Genomic DNA, 18,011 nt, shown 5'->3' with positions numbered 1-18,011 from the left:
AAGCCTGAAATGTGGCAAAAGGTCGCAAAGTTCAAGGGGGCCGAATACTTTCGCAAGGCACTGTATCTGATATTGGCAGAAAGCTTAAATTCTTGTTAATCTAACTGCAGTGTTCAATTTACATTAGATATTACAGTGAAAGAACACCATGCTATTGTTTGAGGAGAGTGCTTAATTTTGAACAAGAAAAGCTATTCATCAACAAATTAGGCACATTTTAGCAGTCTTGATAAAAAACATTGAACAGAAATGCAATGGTTAATTGGATAAGACTAAAACTTTGCACACACACTGCTGCCATCTAGTGGTCAATATCTAAATTGTACCTGGGCTGGAATAATACATTATGGCCTTTCTCTTGCATTTCAAAGATGATGGTACAACACAATACAAAAGAACGGTTGGCTTTTTCTTTCTATTATTTTTATCAGATCTATTGTGTTATATTCTCCTACATCCCTTTCACATTTCCACACACTTCAAAGGGTTTCCTTTCAAATGATACCATAAATATGCATATCCTTGCTTCAGAGCCTGAGCTACAGGCAGTTAGATTTGGGTGTGTCATTGTAGGCAAAAATTGGAGAAAAAAAAGTTGCGGATCCTTAAGAGATTTTCTACGGCAATTAAATAAATATCAATTTACAAATGAGACCTACTCAGCCATCATCACATGCATCCCGGTGGGGTTCTGTAGGAGCTAGGGTGTGGAAAGGACTTTCAATTTCACTCACACCCAACTCTTCAGTCTGGCCCACATATTCAATAACAGAAAGTACAGAACGGAGCAAGGACAGGACGAGCACAACGGCAGACCAACCTGTGACAGACCAACCTGTGACAGACCACCCTGTGACAGACCAACCTGTGACAGACCACCCTGTGACAGACCAACCTGTGACAGACCACCCTGTGACAGACCACCCTGTGACAGACCAACCTGTGACTGACCACCCTGTGACAGACCACCCTGTGACAGACCACCCTGTGACAGACCAACCTGTGACAGACCACCCTGTGACAGACCACCCTGTGACAGACCAACCTGTGACAGACCAACCTGTGACAGACCACCCTGTACAGACCAACCTGTGACAGACCAACCTGTGACAGACCACCCTGTGACAGACCAACCTGTGACAGACCAACCTGTGACAGACCACCCTGTGACAGACCAACCTGTGACAGACCACCCTGTGACAGACCAACCTGTGACAGACCAACCTGTGACAGACCACCCTGTGACAGACCAACCTGTGACAGACCACCCTGTGACAGACCACCCTGTGACAGACCAACCTGTGACAGACCACCCTGTACAGACCACCCTGTGACAGACCACCCTGTGACAGACCACTCTGTGACAGACCACCCTGTGACAGACCACCCTGTGACAGACCACCCTGTGACAGACCAATCTGTGACAGACCACCCTGTGACAGACCACCCTGTGACAGACCACTCTGTGACAGACCACCCTGTGACAGACCACCCTGTGACAGACCACCCTGTGACAGACCAACCTGTGACAGACCACCCTGTGACAGACCAACCTGTGACAGACCACCCTGTGACAGACCACCCTGTGACAGACCACTCTGTGACAGACCAACCTGTGACAGACCACCCTGTGACAGACCAACCTGTGACAGACCACCCTGTGACAGACCACTCTGTGACAGACCACCCTGTGACAGCAGCACTGAACGTTCTATCAACTAAAATGTCTTGCTCTGTCGGTCATAGTTGGAAAGTGAACCCAGATTCGTCCACTGTGTTTACCTCTGTGTTCTCTCAGGGGGTCCAAAACCCCCCTACCTTCCCCTGTCTACCCCCCCCCCCCCCCCCCAGTGTTCACCCACCCAGGCCCAGTCCATCTCAGACAGCATGGACAGGGGGAGGTAGAGATAGTGGAACTTCCTCTGCAGGGGCTGGTCTTGAGTGGTTTACCAGATGTTTCCTGATCCCCTCTCTCCCTCTCTCTCTCTCGCCCTCCCTCTCTCCATGTCTCTCCCCCTCTCTCTCTCCCTCCCTCCCTCTCTTCCTTCCTTACTTCCCTCCCCTCCCTCTCTTTCCCTCCCTCTCTCCCCTCCCTCCTTCCCCAACAGTGAAAGGGAAGGGAAGGAGGCAGTAGCAGTCAGTATCTCTCTCCCTCTGGATCTAAGCATATAGAACACAGGCACCTGGAGTCCTTGCTGTTTCACAGCCCTCTCTATCTCTCTATTTCTATATATCTGAAAGCCAACCAGAGAGCCAGCCGGAGCTGTTGTTGGTGCTTCTACAGGGATCTGCTTTGGCTCAGTGAGAGGAGGCCGTAACTCACCTGCGCTCACAGACACACACACAGAGACAAACAGCCAGACAGACACACACTCAAGGTTTCCTGGCCCATCCCCCTCACACACACCTTTGGAGTGCACTGTGAGAGAGGAGGAGAGGAGTACACCGTGCTGGTTCTACTCTATAGTAATGTCGTGGGACTGTGGCCTGAAGTACATGTTCTCTGTGTCCCCGGCGCTGAAGCCGGGGGGTGTGTGTGCCCTGCACGACAAGGAAGACCTGTCCCATCTGGAGATGGTCCAGAGACTGGCCAAGGACGGATGTCGCTTCCTCCAGAATCACAACAACAGCAGCAAGGCCGCCCCGGAGAGGACAGCAGAGGTGAGAGACAACGTCACGCTGCATTCACAGAATATTAACACTGTGACAGAGCTAGAGAAATCATCACACTCTCAAACACTGTAACAGAGTTAGTCTAGAGAAATCATCACACTCTCAAACACTGTGACAAAGTTAGTCTAGAGAAATCATCACACTCTCAAACACTGTGACAGAGTTAGTCTAGAGAAATCATCACACTCTCAAACACAGTGACATAGTTAGTCTAGAGAAATCATCACACTCTCAAACACTGTGACAGAGTTAGTCTAGAGAAATCATCACACTCAAACACTGTGACAGAGTTAGTCTAGAGAAATCATCACACAGGGAGTGGTGCTCTATAGGGAGTGGTGCTTATAGAGGGAATGGTGCTCTAGAGAGAGTGGTGCTTATAGAGGGAGTGGTGCTCTAGAGGGAGTGGTGCTTATAGAGGGAGTGGTGCTCTAGAGAGAGTTGTGCTCTAGAGGGAGTGGTGCCCTAGAGGGAGTGGTACTTATAGAAGGAGTGGTGCTTATAGAGGGAGTGGTGCCCTAGAGGGAGTGGTGCTTATAGAGGGAGTGGTGCTCTAGAGGGAGTGGTACTTATAGAGGGAGTGGTGCTTATAGAGAGAGTGGTGCTCTAGAGGGAGTGGTGCTCTAGAGGGAGTGGTGCTTATAGAGGGATTGGTGCTTATAGAGGGAGTGGTGCTTATAGAGGGAGTGGTGCTCTTCCAAGATGGCGTAGCAGTGAAGACGCGTTTTGTTCGTGTCTTGTGTACTTTTGTATTTTTCGTATTTTTTGTATATATATATTTCAATTTTATTTTCCATCTATTTTCGATTTTTAATTCGACTATACCTTCCGGTAACCTGCCTCACCCAATGTGATACGGTATCGCTATTATTTTTTATTTTAGAACACATTCAAGAACCTCCAGAAGCTAACCAGCTAATTAGCTATTCAGTCATTGTTAGCCACTGCTAGCGGCTTTTACCTTCTGCACAGATACCAGCCCTGTTCTTAGCCTGGATAATACTTGCCAGTCTACCAGTATCGTACTGTATCTCCACAACAACGCCGGATTCCTGCCGTAATCCCTGGACCACTACTTCTGATCTTCACAGCTAGCTTGCAGCTAGCTAGCTCACCGTGGCACCCAGTACCGAAGCTATCCCTGAGGCCCACCTCCCGGCCTACTCAGCTGTTCACCCGAACCCCACTCATACACGGCTAGAGCCCAATACTCCACCGGATCCTTGCTGTAAACTCTGGACCTTGGCACCGGATCACCGCTGCTACCGATTGGCTATAGTGACTAACACCACTGCCACGAAGCTAGCACCAGTTAGCCGTGAGCCAGGCACATCTCCCGGCCAGGCAAACTAAATTCTACAATACCTCTTTCGCCATCTGGCTTGGATTCTCTGTCGACACGGCGCCCCGCCGCACCACCACGACTGGTCTGCCGATGAATACTCCATCTATAAGCACCACTCCCTCTATAAGCACCACTCCCTATATAAGCACCACTCCCTCTATAAGCACCACTCCCTCTATAAGCACCACTCTCTCTAGAGTACCACTCCCTCTATAAGCACCACTCCCTCTATAAGCACCACTCTCTCTAGAGCACCACTCCCTTTATAAGCACCACTCCCTCTAGAGCACCACTCCCTCTAGAGCACCACTCTCTCTAGAGCACCACTCTCTCTAGAGCGCCACCATTCATCCAAATGATCTTAACTTGTCATCTGGTATTATTGGATGGTTCATATCCGGTAATGCCTCTGCCCGGAGGATCTCTCCAGGTACAGGGTTGGAGTGAAAACCTCCTGGAGAGTATCTCTCCAGGAACAGGGTTGGAGTGAAAACCTCCCGGAGGGCATCTCCAGGAACAGGGTTGGAGAACCCTGCCCTAGTGAACCAAGCCTATTGCCTGCCCACTCACTTGTTATTCTGAGAACTAGAAGGATCTAGAGGGGAGTATTATTAAGTCCTACGTAACACTCCATTCAGTTACCTTGGAATACACCTACTGTAAGAGCTATATGGCAAATGATTGACAAACGTCTAGCTAGCTACTGTGACTGCCTTATTAACCTGTTAAAAACAAATAGATTCATTTTGTTCCTAACTACCGTTTACTTAGAACCATCATAATGTCAATACCGTTAACTGAATCCAGTGTTATTGGGTGGTTAAGAGCGCTCACTCAATTTTGTGTTAAAATCCAACAGCCTATTAGAACACCTGAGAGGAGGTGGTGTCCTGATTGGCTAGCTCGGTGTAGGGTGAAGTTGCCACTAGATGCTGATCTCAGGAAAATGTAGCATTTTGCCCACTCATGGTTAAGGTCAGGACTGGGGGAGCGAAGCTGATCCTAGGTCTGTACCTAGAACCACCCTGGAGCGCTGAGTCCATGATGGCCTCAGTTCTTCCCTTCCTGCCTGGCCAGCTGTGTTTCTATCAGTGCAGCAGAACGACACAGCAACAATGGCAGGAAGAGCTGACGTAAGTTCCACAGGCCCCTAGCTGGCCCCACCGTGGGCTGGCCACTCAGTCTCCCCACCATGCCAAGACATTGTGTTGGTTTCAGGGTGGATTTCAATGCTGTAGGTCCCTGACCTTTTCTCTAAAACACTGGGGATGAGTCCCAAACTGCACCTTTTCCCCTATATAGTGCACTACGATTGACCAGAGCCCTATGGACCCTGGTCAAAGTACTGTAGGTCACTATATAGGGATCCATTTGGGACACAGCCTGGAGCAGGGTTGGTTACTGTAACCCTGCTTGTCATAATTCACCACAATGAACGTGACTCTACTGTACACCGTAGCATGGCCTTAAATGCCATCTTAGATGTGATAACAACACCTCCTTGTCGTTGTGTCGTTTCAGTAAATGTCACCTTCTTATTCAATAGGACTAACTCTTCTACGTCAAGTGGGTGTCTCAAACCTATTTTTATTCTCAACCTTTTTAATATAGCCCACATCAAAAGAAAGGAGAAAATGTTTTGTTTTGTTGGTGGGATCTGAGTATGACCAAGAGGCAAAGATCTGAGTTGGTTTATGTCATTGAAAATAAGAATTTGTTCTTAACTGACTTGCCTAGTTAAATACATTTTAAAAAGTGATGTGATGCTTCTTGAAAACTTTACAGCTTGACTAATTCTTAAAGGAAAATACCACTCAAAAATATGTTTTTATTACAGGATCTGTCTTGAATGTAGTCTGAATGCTAAAGCAACATGTTCTGAAATGCAGGTAGAAAAACATTTCCTTCATGAAGAATAATAATGTATTCTACACCTCTTCTAGTCTGTTACCGTTGTCGTTCTATGCCTTGCATGTTCATGGGCAGCTGTGTACTTCTCTCTGTGTGTACTCGTATTGCTACCTCTAACGCCGTTGTCGTTCTATGCCTCGCATGTTCAGGGGCAGCTGTGTACTTCTCTCTGTGTGTACTCGTCTTGCTACCTCTAACGCCGTTGTAATCTATAGCATCTACATAGAAAATGCTTTGCTGAGCATTTTTCATTCCTAGCCTACCAGGACAAATCCATTTTGAACACAGAGATAACTCTCCACAGTAAAGTACATACAGTATCTTAGCACTAAAGCCAGTGTCCTACATGTTGTTGTGAATGGGTGATTTTTCATGTCTGCCAGCACAGCATAATGTATGGTACTGATTATGAGACTTGTCATCTTCACTAGGAAGCCTGTGTTGATATGGAAGGTTATTGCTGCCTGGTCGTAAATATTCCACAAGCTTATGTTTCCCTATGTTAGATAGCTCATATGTTTCCCTATGTTAGATAGCTCCTATGTTTCCCTATGTTAGATAGCTCCTATGTTTCCCTATGTTAGATAGCTCCTATGTTTCCCTATGTTAGATAGCTCCTATGTTTCCCTATGTTAGATAGCTCCTATGTTTCCCTATGTTAGATAGCTCCTATGTTTCCCTATGTTAGATAGCTCCTATGTTTCCCTATGTTAGATAGCTCCTATGTTTCCCTATGTTAGATAGCTCCTATGTTTCCCTATGTTAGATAGCTCCTATGTTTCCCTATGTTAGATAGCTCCTATGTTTCCCTATGTTAGATAGCTCCTATGTTTCCCTATGTTAGATAGCTCCTATGTTTCCCTATGTTAGATAGCTCCTATGTTTCCCTATGTTAGATAGCTCCTATGTTTCCCTATGTTAGATAGCTCCTATGCTTCCCTATGTTAGATAGCTCCTATGTTTCCCTATGTTAGATAGCTCCTATGTTTCCCTATGTTAGATAGCTCCTATGTTTCCCTATGTTAGATAGCTCCTATGTTTTCCTATGTTAGATAGCTCCTATGTTTCCCTATGTTAGATAGCTCCTATGTTTCCCTATGTTAGATAGCTCCTATGTTTCCCTATGTTAGATAGCTCCTATGTTTCCCTATGTTAGATAGCTCCTATGTTTCCCTATGTTAGATAGCTCCTACGTTTCCCTATGTTAGATAGCTCCTATGTTTCCCTATGTTAGATAGCTCCTATGTTTCCATATGTTAGATAGCTCCTATGTTTACCTATGTTAGATAGCTCCTATGTTTCCCTATGTTAGATAGCTCCTATGTTTCCCTATGTTAGATAGCTCCTATGTTTCCCTATGTTAGATAGCTCCTATGTTTTCCTAAAGGATCAGTGGATCAATGTTTTGATCATCCAACACAGTCTTCTTTGTTTTCTTGTTCATTGTATTTTTTTTGTCCACTTGCAGAACAGAACAGTTTGAGATAATGTGCAGATGTCATGTTTATCTATGTTCATCACAGAGCCAATTCCTAGAGAAGGACTGGAGGTTAACGGCCTAAGCAGGAATTTGAGTAACTCACTTCTGGATAGTAACCTAGGCAGACTTGTGTCACATCACATCAGTAAAAAACCACTTCTTCTACAGACCTCTGATGTAAACACTTCTCAGTGGGAGAGAGAATTATATGTGTATCTGTGTTCTATCAAGACCCCGGAGGTCCTGCTGCGGACTTCATAGCGAACGTGTTTGAGATGCCTCAGCCGTGGTTACACAGAGAATGCCAACACATCCCTTAAGCCTGCACAGTGCCTCTGAACGGGAGAACAGCGTCTGGAGTGTTTCCATTTAGAAAGCTGTTACTACCCTGACTTAAAATGTTAAGTGCTATCAACTTATCAAACGTACGTTTTATCAGCTCAACTTGATTTCTTCGGATTTGACATAACTTAAGCAGTCATTTTTTACATTTGAAATAACTAAGCAAGCCAACAGAGGGAGCTTCACTGCTTACCCACAGTAGTGGGTTAGGAGTTCAGCCAAACTGGACGTGACCTATCAGGGTCTAAGTGATGGATAGTGTTTCTCCTCCACAGTGTTTATGTTAGGAAACATTCTAGTGGTACTGGAGGTCACCTCCACCACTTCTACAGGAACACTGTGTCCCAGAGAGAGAGAGAGAGAGAGAGAGAGAGAGGAGAGAGAGTTGCACTCTGCCTCATTAAAAGCATCCAGTCTGGAGTGGAGGCCAGTGCCATTGTTTATAAATGGACACTTGTGGTCAGAAAGGCCAGCCCATCCACAGAGTAGCACAGCAGCTGCAAAGATGCGATCAATAACTGTTGGGGGGGAGCACGCCTGGCCTGATGCTGGTTGACTGGTCAGAGGCACTCTCTGATTTCTGATTCTACTCCCGAGTTTGGTTTACTGTTCAAGGTGCCATAGCACGAAATACAGTATCTGTCTTTAAGGTTGTTGTTTTTTTAGAGCAGGGGTTCTCAAACATTTTGGGGCCTTTTGTGATAGCAAATTCTTCAAGAAGCATTGCCTGATGTGAACCATGCCTCGAACAAAAGAGACCTCAGAAGACTGTTGACTTGCATAAAGCTGGAAAGGGTTACAAAAGTATCTCTAAAAGCCTTAACGCTCATCAGTCCATCAGTCCACAGTAACGTGACACGTCATGCACTGCCAAGCTGTTGACTGCTGTGGATCAGTGGATAATCTGATTATGTTAAATACTGGACAACCTGTGGTTGGAAACGTACATGAGGTGACATCCCCATGTAGGTTTCAGATGAAGTGAGCCTTGTCCGAGCCAGAATGCCCCAGGGCACTGGTCTGTCACAGCCACTGTACAGGGCACTAGTCTGTCACAGCCCCTGTACAGGGCACTAGTCTGTCACAGCCCCTGTACAGGGCACTAGTCTGTCACAGCCCCTGTACAGGGCACTAGTCTGTCAAAGCGCCTGTACAGGGCACTAGTCTGTCACAGCCCCTGTACAGGGCACTAGTCTGTCACAGCCCCTGTACAGGGCACTAGTCTGTCAAAGCCCCTGTACAGGGCACTAGTCTGTCACAGCCCCTGTACAGGGCACTAGTCTGTCACAGCCCCTGTACAGGGCACTAGTCTGTCACAGCCCCTGTACAGGGCACTAGTCTGTCAAAGCGCCTGTCACAGGGTTCATAGAAAGCAGCTGTGTTGTTAAGCTTTCATCATGGTGTGAAGCAGGATGCCGAGAAGCACAGCCCTCAGATTCTGGGAAACTGTTATGTTCTGCAAATCCCACCTTGACTCACTGCCTGCATCCCAAATGGCACCATATTCCCTACATAGTGCACTGCTTGTCACCAAAGCCCCATCAAAAGTATTGCACTATGTAGGGAATAGGGTGTCCTTTGGGACACAGTCACTGTACTGTGTAAGGAACTGCCAATAACATTACCATTAATGGTCTTTTTGGATACGCATGTAAAAGTCCCTCCCTGTAAGATCTGCGTCAGAGACGGCACCTTTTCCCTATACAGTGCACTCCCTTTGACGAGGGGAGATGGGCTGCCATTTGGGAGTCCAGATCTGATTGTGTGAATTTTGTACTGCCTGTGTTGGGGAAAGTGCTCTGCTCATTGATGGACAGTTTTTTACTTATGTGCATTAGTTTGTGCATGTGTGTGTGTGTGTGGCCATGCTTTGGGATCAGTTGAAGTGTGTCAGGAAGTGGTGCTGTGCTAAAGGTCCCTGGATGCCTCAGTGCAATAGTCAATTAGAGCAGAAAACTGCAACCACTTCCAGCCTGTCTGCCTGCCTAATGGCATGCAGAGGCTTGTGTGTGTGTGTGTGTGTGTGTGTGTGTGTGTGTGTGTGTGTGCGTGTGTGTGTGTGTGTGTGTGTGTGTGTGTGTGCGTGCGTGCGGCATGCAGTAGACTCCTCATTATGTAATACTAAGTACTCCAGTCCAGACCCAGCAGTGTCAATCACTCAACGGGCACCAATTACTCCAGCTGCAGACATGATTAGAATGTGCATGGCTACTGTACTCTACCATCTATTAATCTACTGTACTCTACCATCTATTAATCTACTGTACTCTACCATCTATTAATCTACTGTACTCTACCATCTATTAATCTACTGTACTCTACCATCTATTAATCTACTGTACTCTACCATCTATTAATCTATTGTACTCTACTATCTATTAATCTACTGTACTCTACTATCTATTAATCTACTGTACTCTACCATCTATTAATCTATTGTACTCTACTATCTATTAATCTACTGTACTCTACTATCTATTAATCTACTGTACTCTACCATCTATTAATCTACTGTACTCTACCATCTATTAATCTACTGTACTCTACCATCTATTAATCTACTGTACTCTACTATCTATTAATCTACTGTACTCTACTATCTATTAATCTACTGTACTCTACCATCTATTAATCTACTGTACTCTACTATCTATTAATCTACTGTACTCTACCATCTATTAATCTACTGTACTCTACCACCTATTAATCTACTGTACTCTACTATCTATTAATCTACTGTACTCTACCATCTATTAATCTACTGTACTCTACCATCTATTAATCTAACATACTCTACCATCTATTAATCTACTGTACTCTACCACCTATTAATCTACTGTACTATACTATCTATTAATCTACTGTACTCTACTATCTATTAATCTACTGTACTATACTATCTATTAATCTACTGTACTCTACCATCTATTAATCTACTGTACTCTACCACCTATTAATCTACTGTACTCTACCACCTATTAATCTACTGTACTCTACTACCTATTAATCTACTGTACTCTACTACCTATTAATCTACTGTACTCTACCACCTATTAATCTACTGTACTCTACCACCTATTAATCTACTGTACTCTACTACCTATTAATCTACTGTACTCTACTACCTATTAATCTACTGTACTCTACTACCTATTAATCTACTGTACTCTACCACCTATTAATCTACTGTACCCTACCATCTAGTAATGTACTGTACTCTACCATCTATTAATCTACTGTACTCTACTATCTATTAATCTACTGTACTCTACCACCTATTAATCTACTGTACTCTACCACCTATTAATCTACTGTACTCTACCACCTATTAATCTACTGTACTATACTATCTATTAATCTACTGTACTCTACTATCTATTAATCTACTGTACTCTACCACCTATTAATCTACTGTACTCTACTATCTATTAATCTACTGTACTCTACCATCTATTAATCTACTGTACTCTACTATCTATTAATCTACTGTACTCTACCATCTATTAATCTACTGTACTCTACCATCTATTAATCTACTGTACTCTACTATCTATTAATCTATTGTACTCTACCATCTATTAATCTACTGTACTCTACCATCTATTAATCTACTGTACTCTACTACCTATTAATCTACTGTACTCTACTATCTATTAATCTATTGTACTCTACTATCTATTAATCTATTGTACTCTACTATCTATTAATCTACTGTACCCTACCATCTAGTAATGTACTGTACTCTACTACCTATTAATCTACTGTACTCTACCATCTATTAATCTACTGTACTCTACTATCTATTAATCTACTGTACTCTACCACCTATTAATCTATTGTACTCTACCATCTATTAATCTATTGTACTCTACCATCTATTAATCTACTGTACTCTACTATCTATTAATCTACTGTACTCTACCATCTATTAATCTACTGTACTCTACCATCTATTAATCTACTGTACTCTACTATCTATTAATCTACTGTACTCTACCACCTATTAATCTACTGTACTCTACCACCTATTAATCTACTGTACTCTACCACCTATTAATCTACTGTACTCTACCATCTATTAATCTACTGTACTCTACTATCTATTAATCTACTGTACTCTACCACCTATTAATCTACTGTACTCTACCATCTATTAATCTACTGTACTCTACCACCTATTAATCTACTGTACCCTACTATTTATTAATCTACTGTACTCTACCACCTATTAATCTATTGTACTCTACCATCTATTAATCTACTGTACTCTACCACCTATTAATCTACTGTACTCTACCACCTATTAATCTACTGTACTCTACCACCTATTAATCTACTGTACTCTACCATCTATTAATCTACTGTACTCTACTATCTATTAATCTACTGTACTCTACCACCTATTAATCTACTGTACTCTACCATCTATTAATCTACTGTACTCTACTATCTATTAATCTACTGTACTCTACCACCTATTAATCTACTGTACTCTACCATCTATTAATCTACTGTACTCTACCATCTATTAATCTACTGTACCCTACCACCTATTAATCTACTGTACTCTACCACCTATTAATCTACTGTACTCTACTATCTATTAATCTACTGTACTCTACCACCTATTAATCTATTGTACTCTACCACCTATTAATCTACTGTACTCTACCACCTATTAATCTACTGTACTCTACTATCTATTAATCTACTGTACTCTACCACCTATTAATCTATTGTACTCTACCACCTATTAATCTACTGTACTCTACCACCTATTAATCTACTGTACTCTACCACCTATTAATCTATTGTACTCTACTACGTATTAATCTACTGTACTCTACCATCTCTTAATATATTGTACTCTACCATCTATTAATCTACTGTACCCTACCATCTAGTAATGTACTGTACTCTACCATCTATTAATCTACTGTACTCTACTATCTATTAATCTACTGTACCCTACCATCTATTAATCTACTGTACTCTACCATCTATTAATCTATTGTACTCTACTATCTATTAATCTACTGTACTCTACCATCTATTAATAATGTGCATCCCAAATGGCACCCTATTCCCATCCCCCCACCCATATGCCTCTGGTCAAAAGTAGTGCACTATACAGGGAATAGGGTACTATTCTGTCTCTGTATCTACTGCCCACATATCACCAACTTTACTGAATGTCAAATGCTTCAACCATTAATTTAATTGGTTTATTATGCAAACTGTATACTTGTCAGAAATCCTCATGCATGGCTGCTTGCAAAGCTGACATGTTCAGACATCCGATGAGAGAAATAATGAGATGGAATGGAAGAGAGATGTAGAATCACTAGTCCTGGTTCAACCAGTCCATTACAATCACCATTACAGGTCCATTACAATCACCATTACAGGTCCATTACAATCACCTTTACAGGTCCATTACAATCACCATTACAGGTCCATTACATTCACCATTACAGGTCCATTACAATCACCTTTACAGGTCCATTGCAAGCACCTTTACAGGTCCATTACAATCACCATTACAGGTCCATTACAATCACCTTTACAGGTCCATTACAATCACCTTTACAGGTCCATTACAATCACCTTTACAGGTCCATCACAATCACCATTACAGGTCCATTACAATCACCATTACAGGTCCATTACAATCACCATTACAGGTCCATTACAATCACCTTTACAGGTCCATTACAATCACCATTACAGGTCCATTACAATCACCATTACAATCACCTTTACAGGTCCATTACAATCACCTTTAAAGGTCCATTACAATCACCATTACAGGTCCATTACAATCACCATTACAATCACCATTACAGGTCCATTACAATCACCATTACAGGTCCATTACAATCACCTTTACAGGTCCATTACAATCACCATTACAGGTCCATTACAATCACCATTACAGGTCCATTACATTCACCATTACAGGTCCATTACAATCACCTTTACAGGTCCATTACAATCACCTTTACAGGTCCATTACAATCACCATTACAATCACCATTACAGGTCCATTACAATCACCATTGCAATCACCTTTACAGGTCCATTACAATCACCTTTAAAGGTCCATTACAATCACCATTACAGGTCCATTACAATCACCATTACAATCACCATTACAGGTCCATTACAATCACCATTACAGGTCCATTACAATCACCTTTACAGGTCCATTACAATCACCATTACAGGTCCATTACAATCACCATTACAGGTCCATTACATTCACCATTACAGGTCCATTACAATCACCTTTACAGGTCCATTACAATCACCTTTACAGGTCCATTACAATCACCATTACAATCACCATTAATGGTCCATTACAATCACCATTGCAATCACCTTTACAGGTCCATTACAATCACCTTTAAAGGTCCATTACAATCACCATTACAGGTCCATTACAATCACTATTACAGGTCCATTACAATCACCTTTAAAGGTCCATTACAATCACCATTACAGGTCCATTACAATCACCATTACAGGTCCATTACAATCACCTTTACAGGTCCATTACAATCACCATTACAGGTCCATTACAATCACTATTACAGGTCCATTACAATCACCATTACAGGTCCATTACAATCACCATTACAGGTCCATTACAATCACCATTACAGGTCCATTACAATCACCTTTACAGGTCCATTACAATCACCATTACAGGTCCATTACAATCACAATTACAGGTCCATTACAATCACCATTACAGGTCCATTACAATCACCATTACAGGTCCATTACAATCACCTTTACAGGTCCATTACAATCACCATTACAGGTCCATTACAATCACAATTACAGGTCCATTACAATCACCATTACAGGTCCATTACAATCACCATTACAGGTCCATTACAATCACCATTACAGGTCCATTACAATCACCATTACAGGTCCATTACAATCACAATTACAGGTCCATTACAATCACCATTACAGGTCCATTACAATCACCATTACAGGTCCATTACAATCACCTTTACAGGTCCATTACAATCACCATTACAGGTCCATTACAATCACAATTACAGGTCCATTACAATCACCATTACAGGTCCATTACAATCACCATTACAGGTCCATTACAATCACCATTACAGGTCCATTACAATCACCATTACAGGTCCATTACAATCACCATTACAGGTCCATTACAATCACCATTACAGGTCCATTACAATCACCATTACAGGTCCATTACAATCACCATTACAGGTCCATTACAATCACCATTACAGGTCCATTACAATCACCATTACAGGTCCATTACAATCACCTTTACAGGCTATGTTGTTGAAGAATAGTATTTTTGTGTGTTTATGTATTCGTTTTCCAGTATTCATCCACTCCCTCTACTAATCCCTAATGCTCTCTGAGGTAACTGAACAGTGATTTCCATCTGGTATTTATGCATCCATGTGTGTTTGTGTTTGTCCAGTTATGACCCAAACAGCTACAAATGTTTGAATGTGACTTCCTTTTCCCAGTTCCCACAACCCCCCACTACACTTCTCTTGCACATATTCCCAACCTCGATTCCTAAAAGGGCCTTCATGTGTCCCTCGGTTTCCACTCCAGCCAATATCCCCCGGCCTAATTGGTTCAATTAGTTACTTCCCCTTCGTCTGCATTGGTGCCGGTGTTAAACCCTCTATGCAGATTATAGTGGTGATGTAACTCTCTTTCTAATTTACACACCCTTCAACACATTATTGTCTTATTGAACCAATGGTATTGATAAAGATAATGTACTCTTGATTAGGACTTAAGGGGAAAAAAACAACACACACACACACACACACACACACACACTTTCATTGCCTCTTAGTCTCTTAGTCTAATCTAGAGCGACACTAGCAATAACCTCGTAATATTATTTAACACCATTATCTGGGACAGTTACTACTACAATATCCCAATTCAACCCATGGGTATTCCCACAGAGTGAGTGGACTGCATAATCTGGCTACTACTGAATATACATGATGTACTGTATAGTAATTGATTTTGCTTCACAACTTATTCTCCTCTACTGCATGTGAGGAACAGTCATAAGTTGTAGTTGTTGTTGTGGTAATTGTCTCAGTGGGTTAAACTGCTATCCTTGACCCATGACTACATGAGACTGGGTGGCCAGAGGACAGGCATTCACAGCAGAGGAGTTTGTTGTTCCTGTGTGGGTGGAAAGAGAAGGGGGGGGGGAGCGAGGGAGAAACAGTGAAGGGGGGATGGAGTGAGAGAGAGAGAGATGACCAGTTAAGTGTTTTCCCTATGTGCCTGAAGGCTGGGAAAGATTGATAACACTCTGGTGATTAAGTGACATTGCCGTTGCGGTGTGTGTGTGTGTTCCTGTGTGTGAACGTGTCTTCTGCACCAGTCCCTATCTCTCTTCCTTATGAAACCCTCACACAGAGCACACAGGGGTGACATTAGAAAACCCAGAGCTGTCTCCTCTGAGGCCAACAGCAAACCCTTTAAAGCCAGTGTTTTTACTCCACACTAAGACCTGCTCCTCACATAAAACACATCCAAAGTGTTACGGAAGACAGATAAATCATGGTCTAAACAGCATTCATATCCTCTAAAGAACAATTGTTCATTAAAATATGCTTTCATTTGATTGTAAATACAATTCCTGACTGGGGTTTACTGATAAAAAAATGAATGAATGATTATTGTAATCTATGGAGAGGGTCTTTCATTCAGAGGACTGGATGTGACAGGGCTATTGTGATGGAAATCAGTGGGATGCGGTGAGAGGAAAAGAAAAGACAGGGAATCTCCTTGGTGATTATGCTCCTCCCTCCCTCCCTCCCTCCCTCCCTCCCTCCCTCCCTCCCTCCCTCCCTCCCTCCCTCCCTCCCTCCCTCCCTCCAGGCCCACAGTGACGAGGCAGTCCGTGTATGTTTGCGGGAGCGGGGCCAGGAGGTGCTGGTGCTCCAGAGAGTGTCGTCACAGCGGCCAGCCCCCTCCGCATCGGCCAGGGGAGGGGGGAGACCCGAGGAGGGGGACAGGAGGTAAGCCTCTGTCTCTCCGCTTTCACCCCTCCCTCTCATTCTCTCTCTTTCCTCCCTCCTTCTAGTCCTTCTCCTCCTCAGTCTCCACACACACACACACACACTTCTAAACACAGGCGGCGTGTGCTTGCATTGCAGCTCACAGCACACAGATGGATGGAGCTAGCGTGTGTGTGAGAGAGAGTGAGTTAGCCGGGAGTGAGCCGTAGCTGGCTGACTGGCTGACTGGCTGTGCAGACACAGGGGAGAGTGTCACCGTCTCAGGCTGGGTGTGGAGAACTCTCTCTGGGGTAGGGAGACCACAGGACCAGGGTTCTCCCAGGGCTCTATAGCAGCTGCAGCAGGTGGACAGCTAGCCGGATGGGCCAATGGGTGGCTGAGGGAAGGCATGCAGCAGTAACCACGGCAACAGTGGTATCGGCTGTAAGGGGCACAGGGACATGCTGAGGATGGGCACTCGGCCACGGCAACCCCCGGACCTGCGGCAACGGGAGAAGGGCAGGCTGCTGGCAGCGGTGGCTCTGGTGGAGCAGGAGGAGGATGAGGAGGAAGACTCAGAGGAAGGCAGCAGTGGAAGCGGGGGCAGTGACAGCGCCAGCCGGGCAGAAGAAGGGGCCAAGGCCACCAAAGTCCCCACCTTCGATGTCCCCTACTTCCGCTACATAGACGAGGAGGAGTCAGAGGGAGAGGGGGATGGAGAGGAGGTGTGGAGCAGCAGTCGCTCTCTGTCCTCCATCGAGGACGACTCGTCCAGTGACAGTGTTGTCTCTGACAGGTACGTGGTGGTGTCAGGGACCCCAGGGAAGATCCTAGAACACCTGCTGTCTGTCTTGAGGCTGGACAACCACCGTGATGACCAGGGGAGCACACAGCAGATCAAGGAGTCAGGTCAGTCACTTACCCCCCCAAATCAATATGTTTGGCCTCTGGCTACTACTTTTAATCTATGTTAAACTATGTTAATCTATGCTAAATTATGTGAATATTTTTAAAGCGGCGTGAGAGAGATAGAGAGACTGTTCATTTTTTATTGTATATTTCACTTTTGTTTATTATCTATTTCACTTGCTTTGGCAATGTAAACATATGTTTCCCATGCCAATAAAGACCCTTAAACTGAAGAGAGAGAGAGAGAGAGAGAGAGAGAGAGAAGAGTGTCTCTTACTAAAGAGGGATCTTTGACTATGTATGGTGA

At 43.8% G+C, this 18,011-nt stretch overlaps 1 protein-coding gene across 2 annotated transcripts in view; it reads left to right on the top strand.

Moving 5' to 3' along the window:
* Positions 1 to 2,130: 2,130 nt before the first annotated feature.
* Positions 2,131 to 18,011, top strand: part of LOC118944776 (rap guanine nucleotide exchange factor 5-like) — a 60,748-nt gene continuing 44,867 nt past the window's right edge. Inside the window, exons 1-3 of one of the 2 annotated variants that reach the window (XM_036965688.1) lie at positions 2,131 to 2,661; positions 16,677 to 16,816; positions 17,592 to 17,704. In XM_036965688.1, the coding sequence (XP_036821583.1) occupies positions 2,470 to 2,661; positions 16,677 to 16,816; positions 17,592 to 17,704 (445 nt within the window). In that variant the 5' untranslated portion in view covers positions 2,131 to 2,469. Of the gene's footprint in view, positions 2,662 to 16,676; positions 16,817 to 16,881; positions 17,705 to 18,011 lie in introns of those variants that run through there. The other variant, XM_036965683.1, reaches the window with a different exon arrangement.

This window comes from Oncorhynchus mykiss, chromosome 3, assembly GCF_013265735.2.
Source record: "Oncorhynchus mykiss isolate Arlee chromosome 3, USDA_OmykA_1.1, whole genome shotgun sequence".
NCBI classification, from domain to species: Eukaryota; Metazoa; Chordata; class Actinopteri; order Salmoniformes; family Salmonidae; genus Oncorhynchus; species Oncorhynchus mykiss.
The sequence above is the reverse complement of the archived record's forward strand: the minus strand, read 5'-3'. Positions and strand labels throughout refer to the sequence as shown.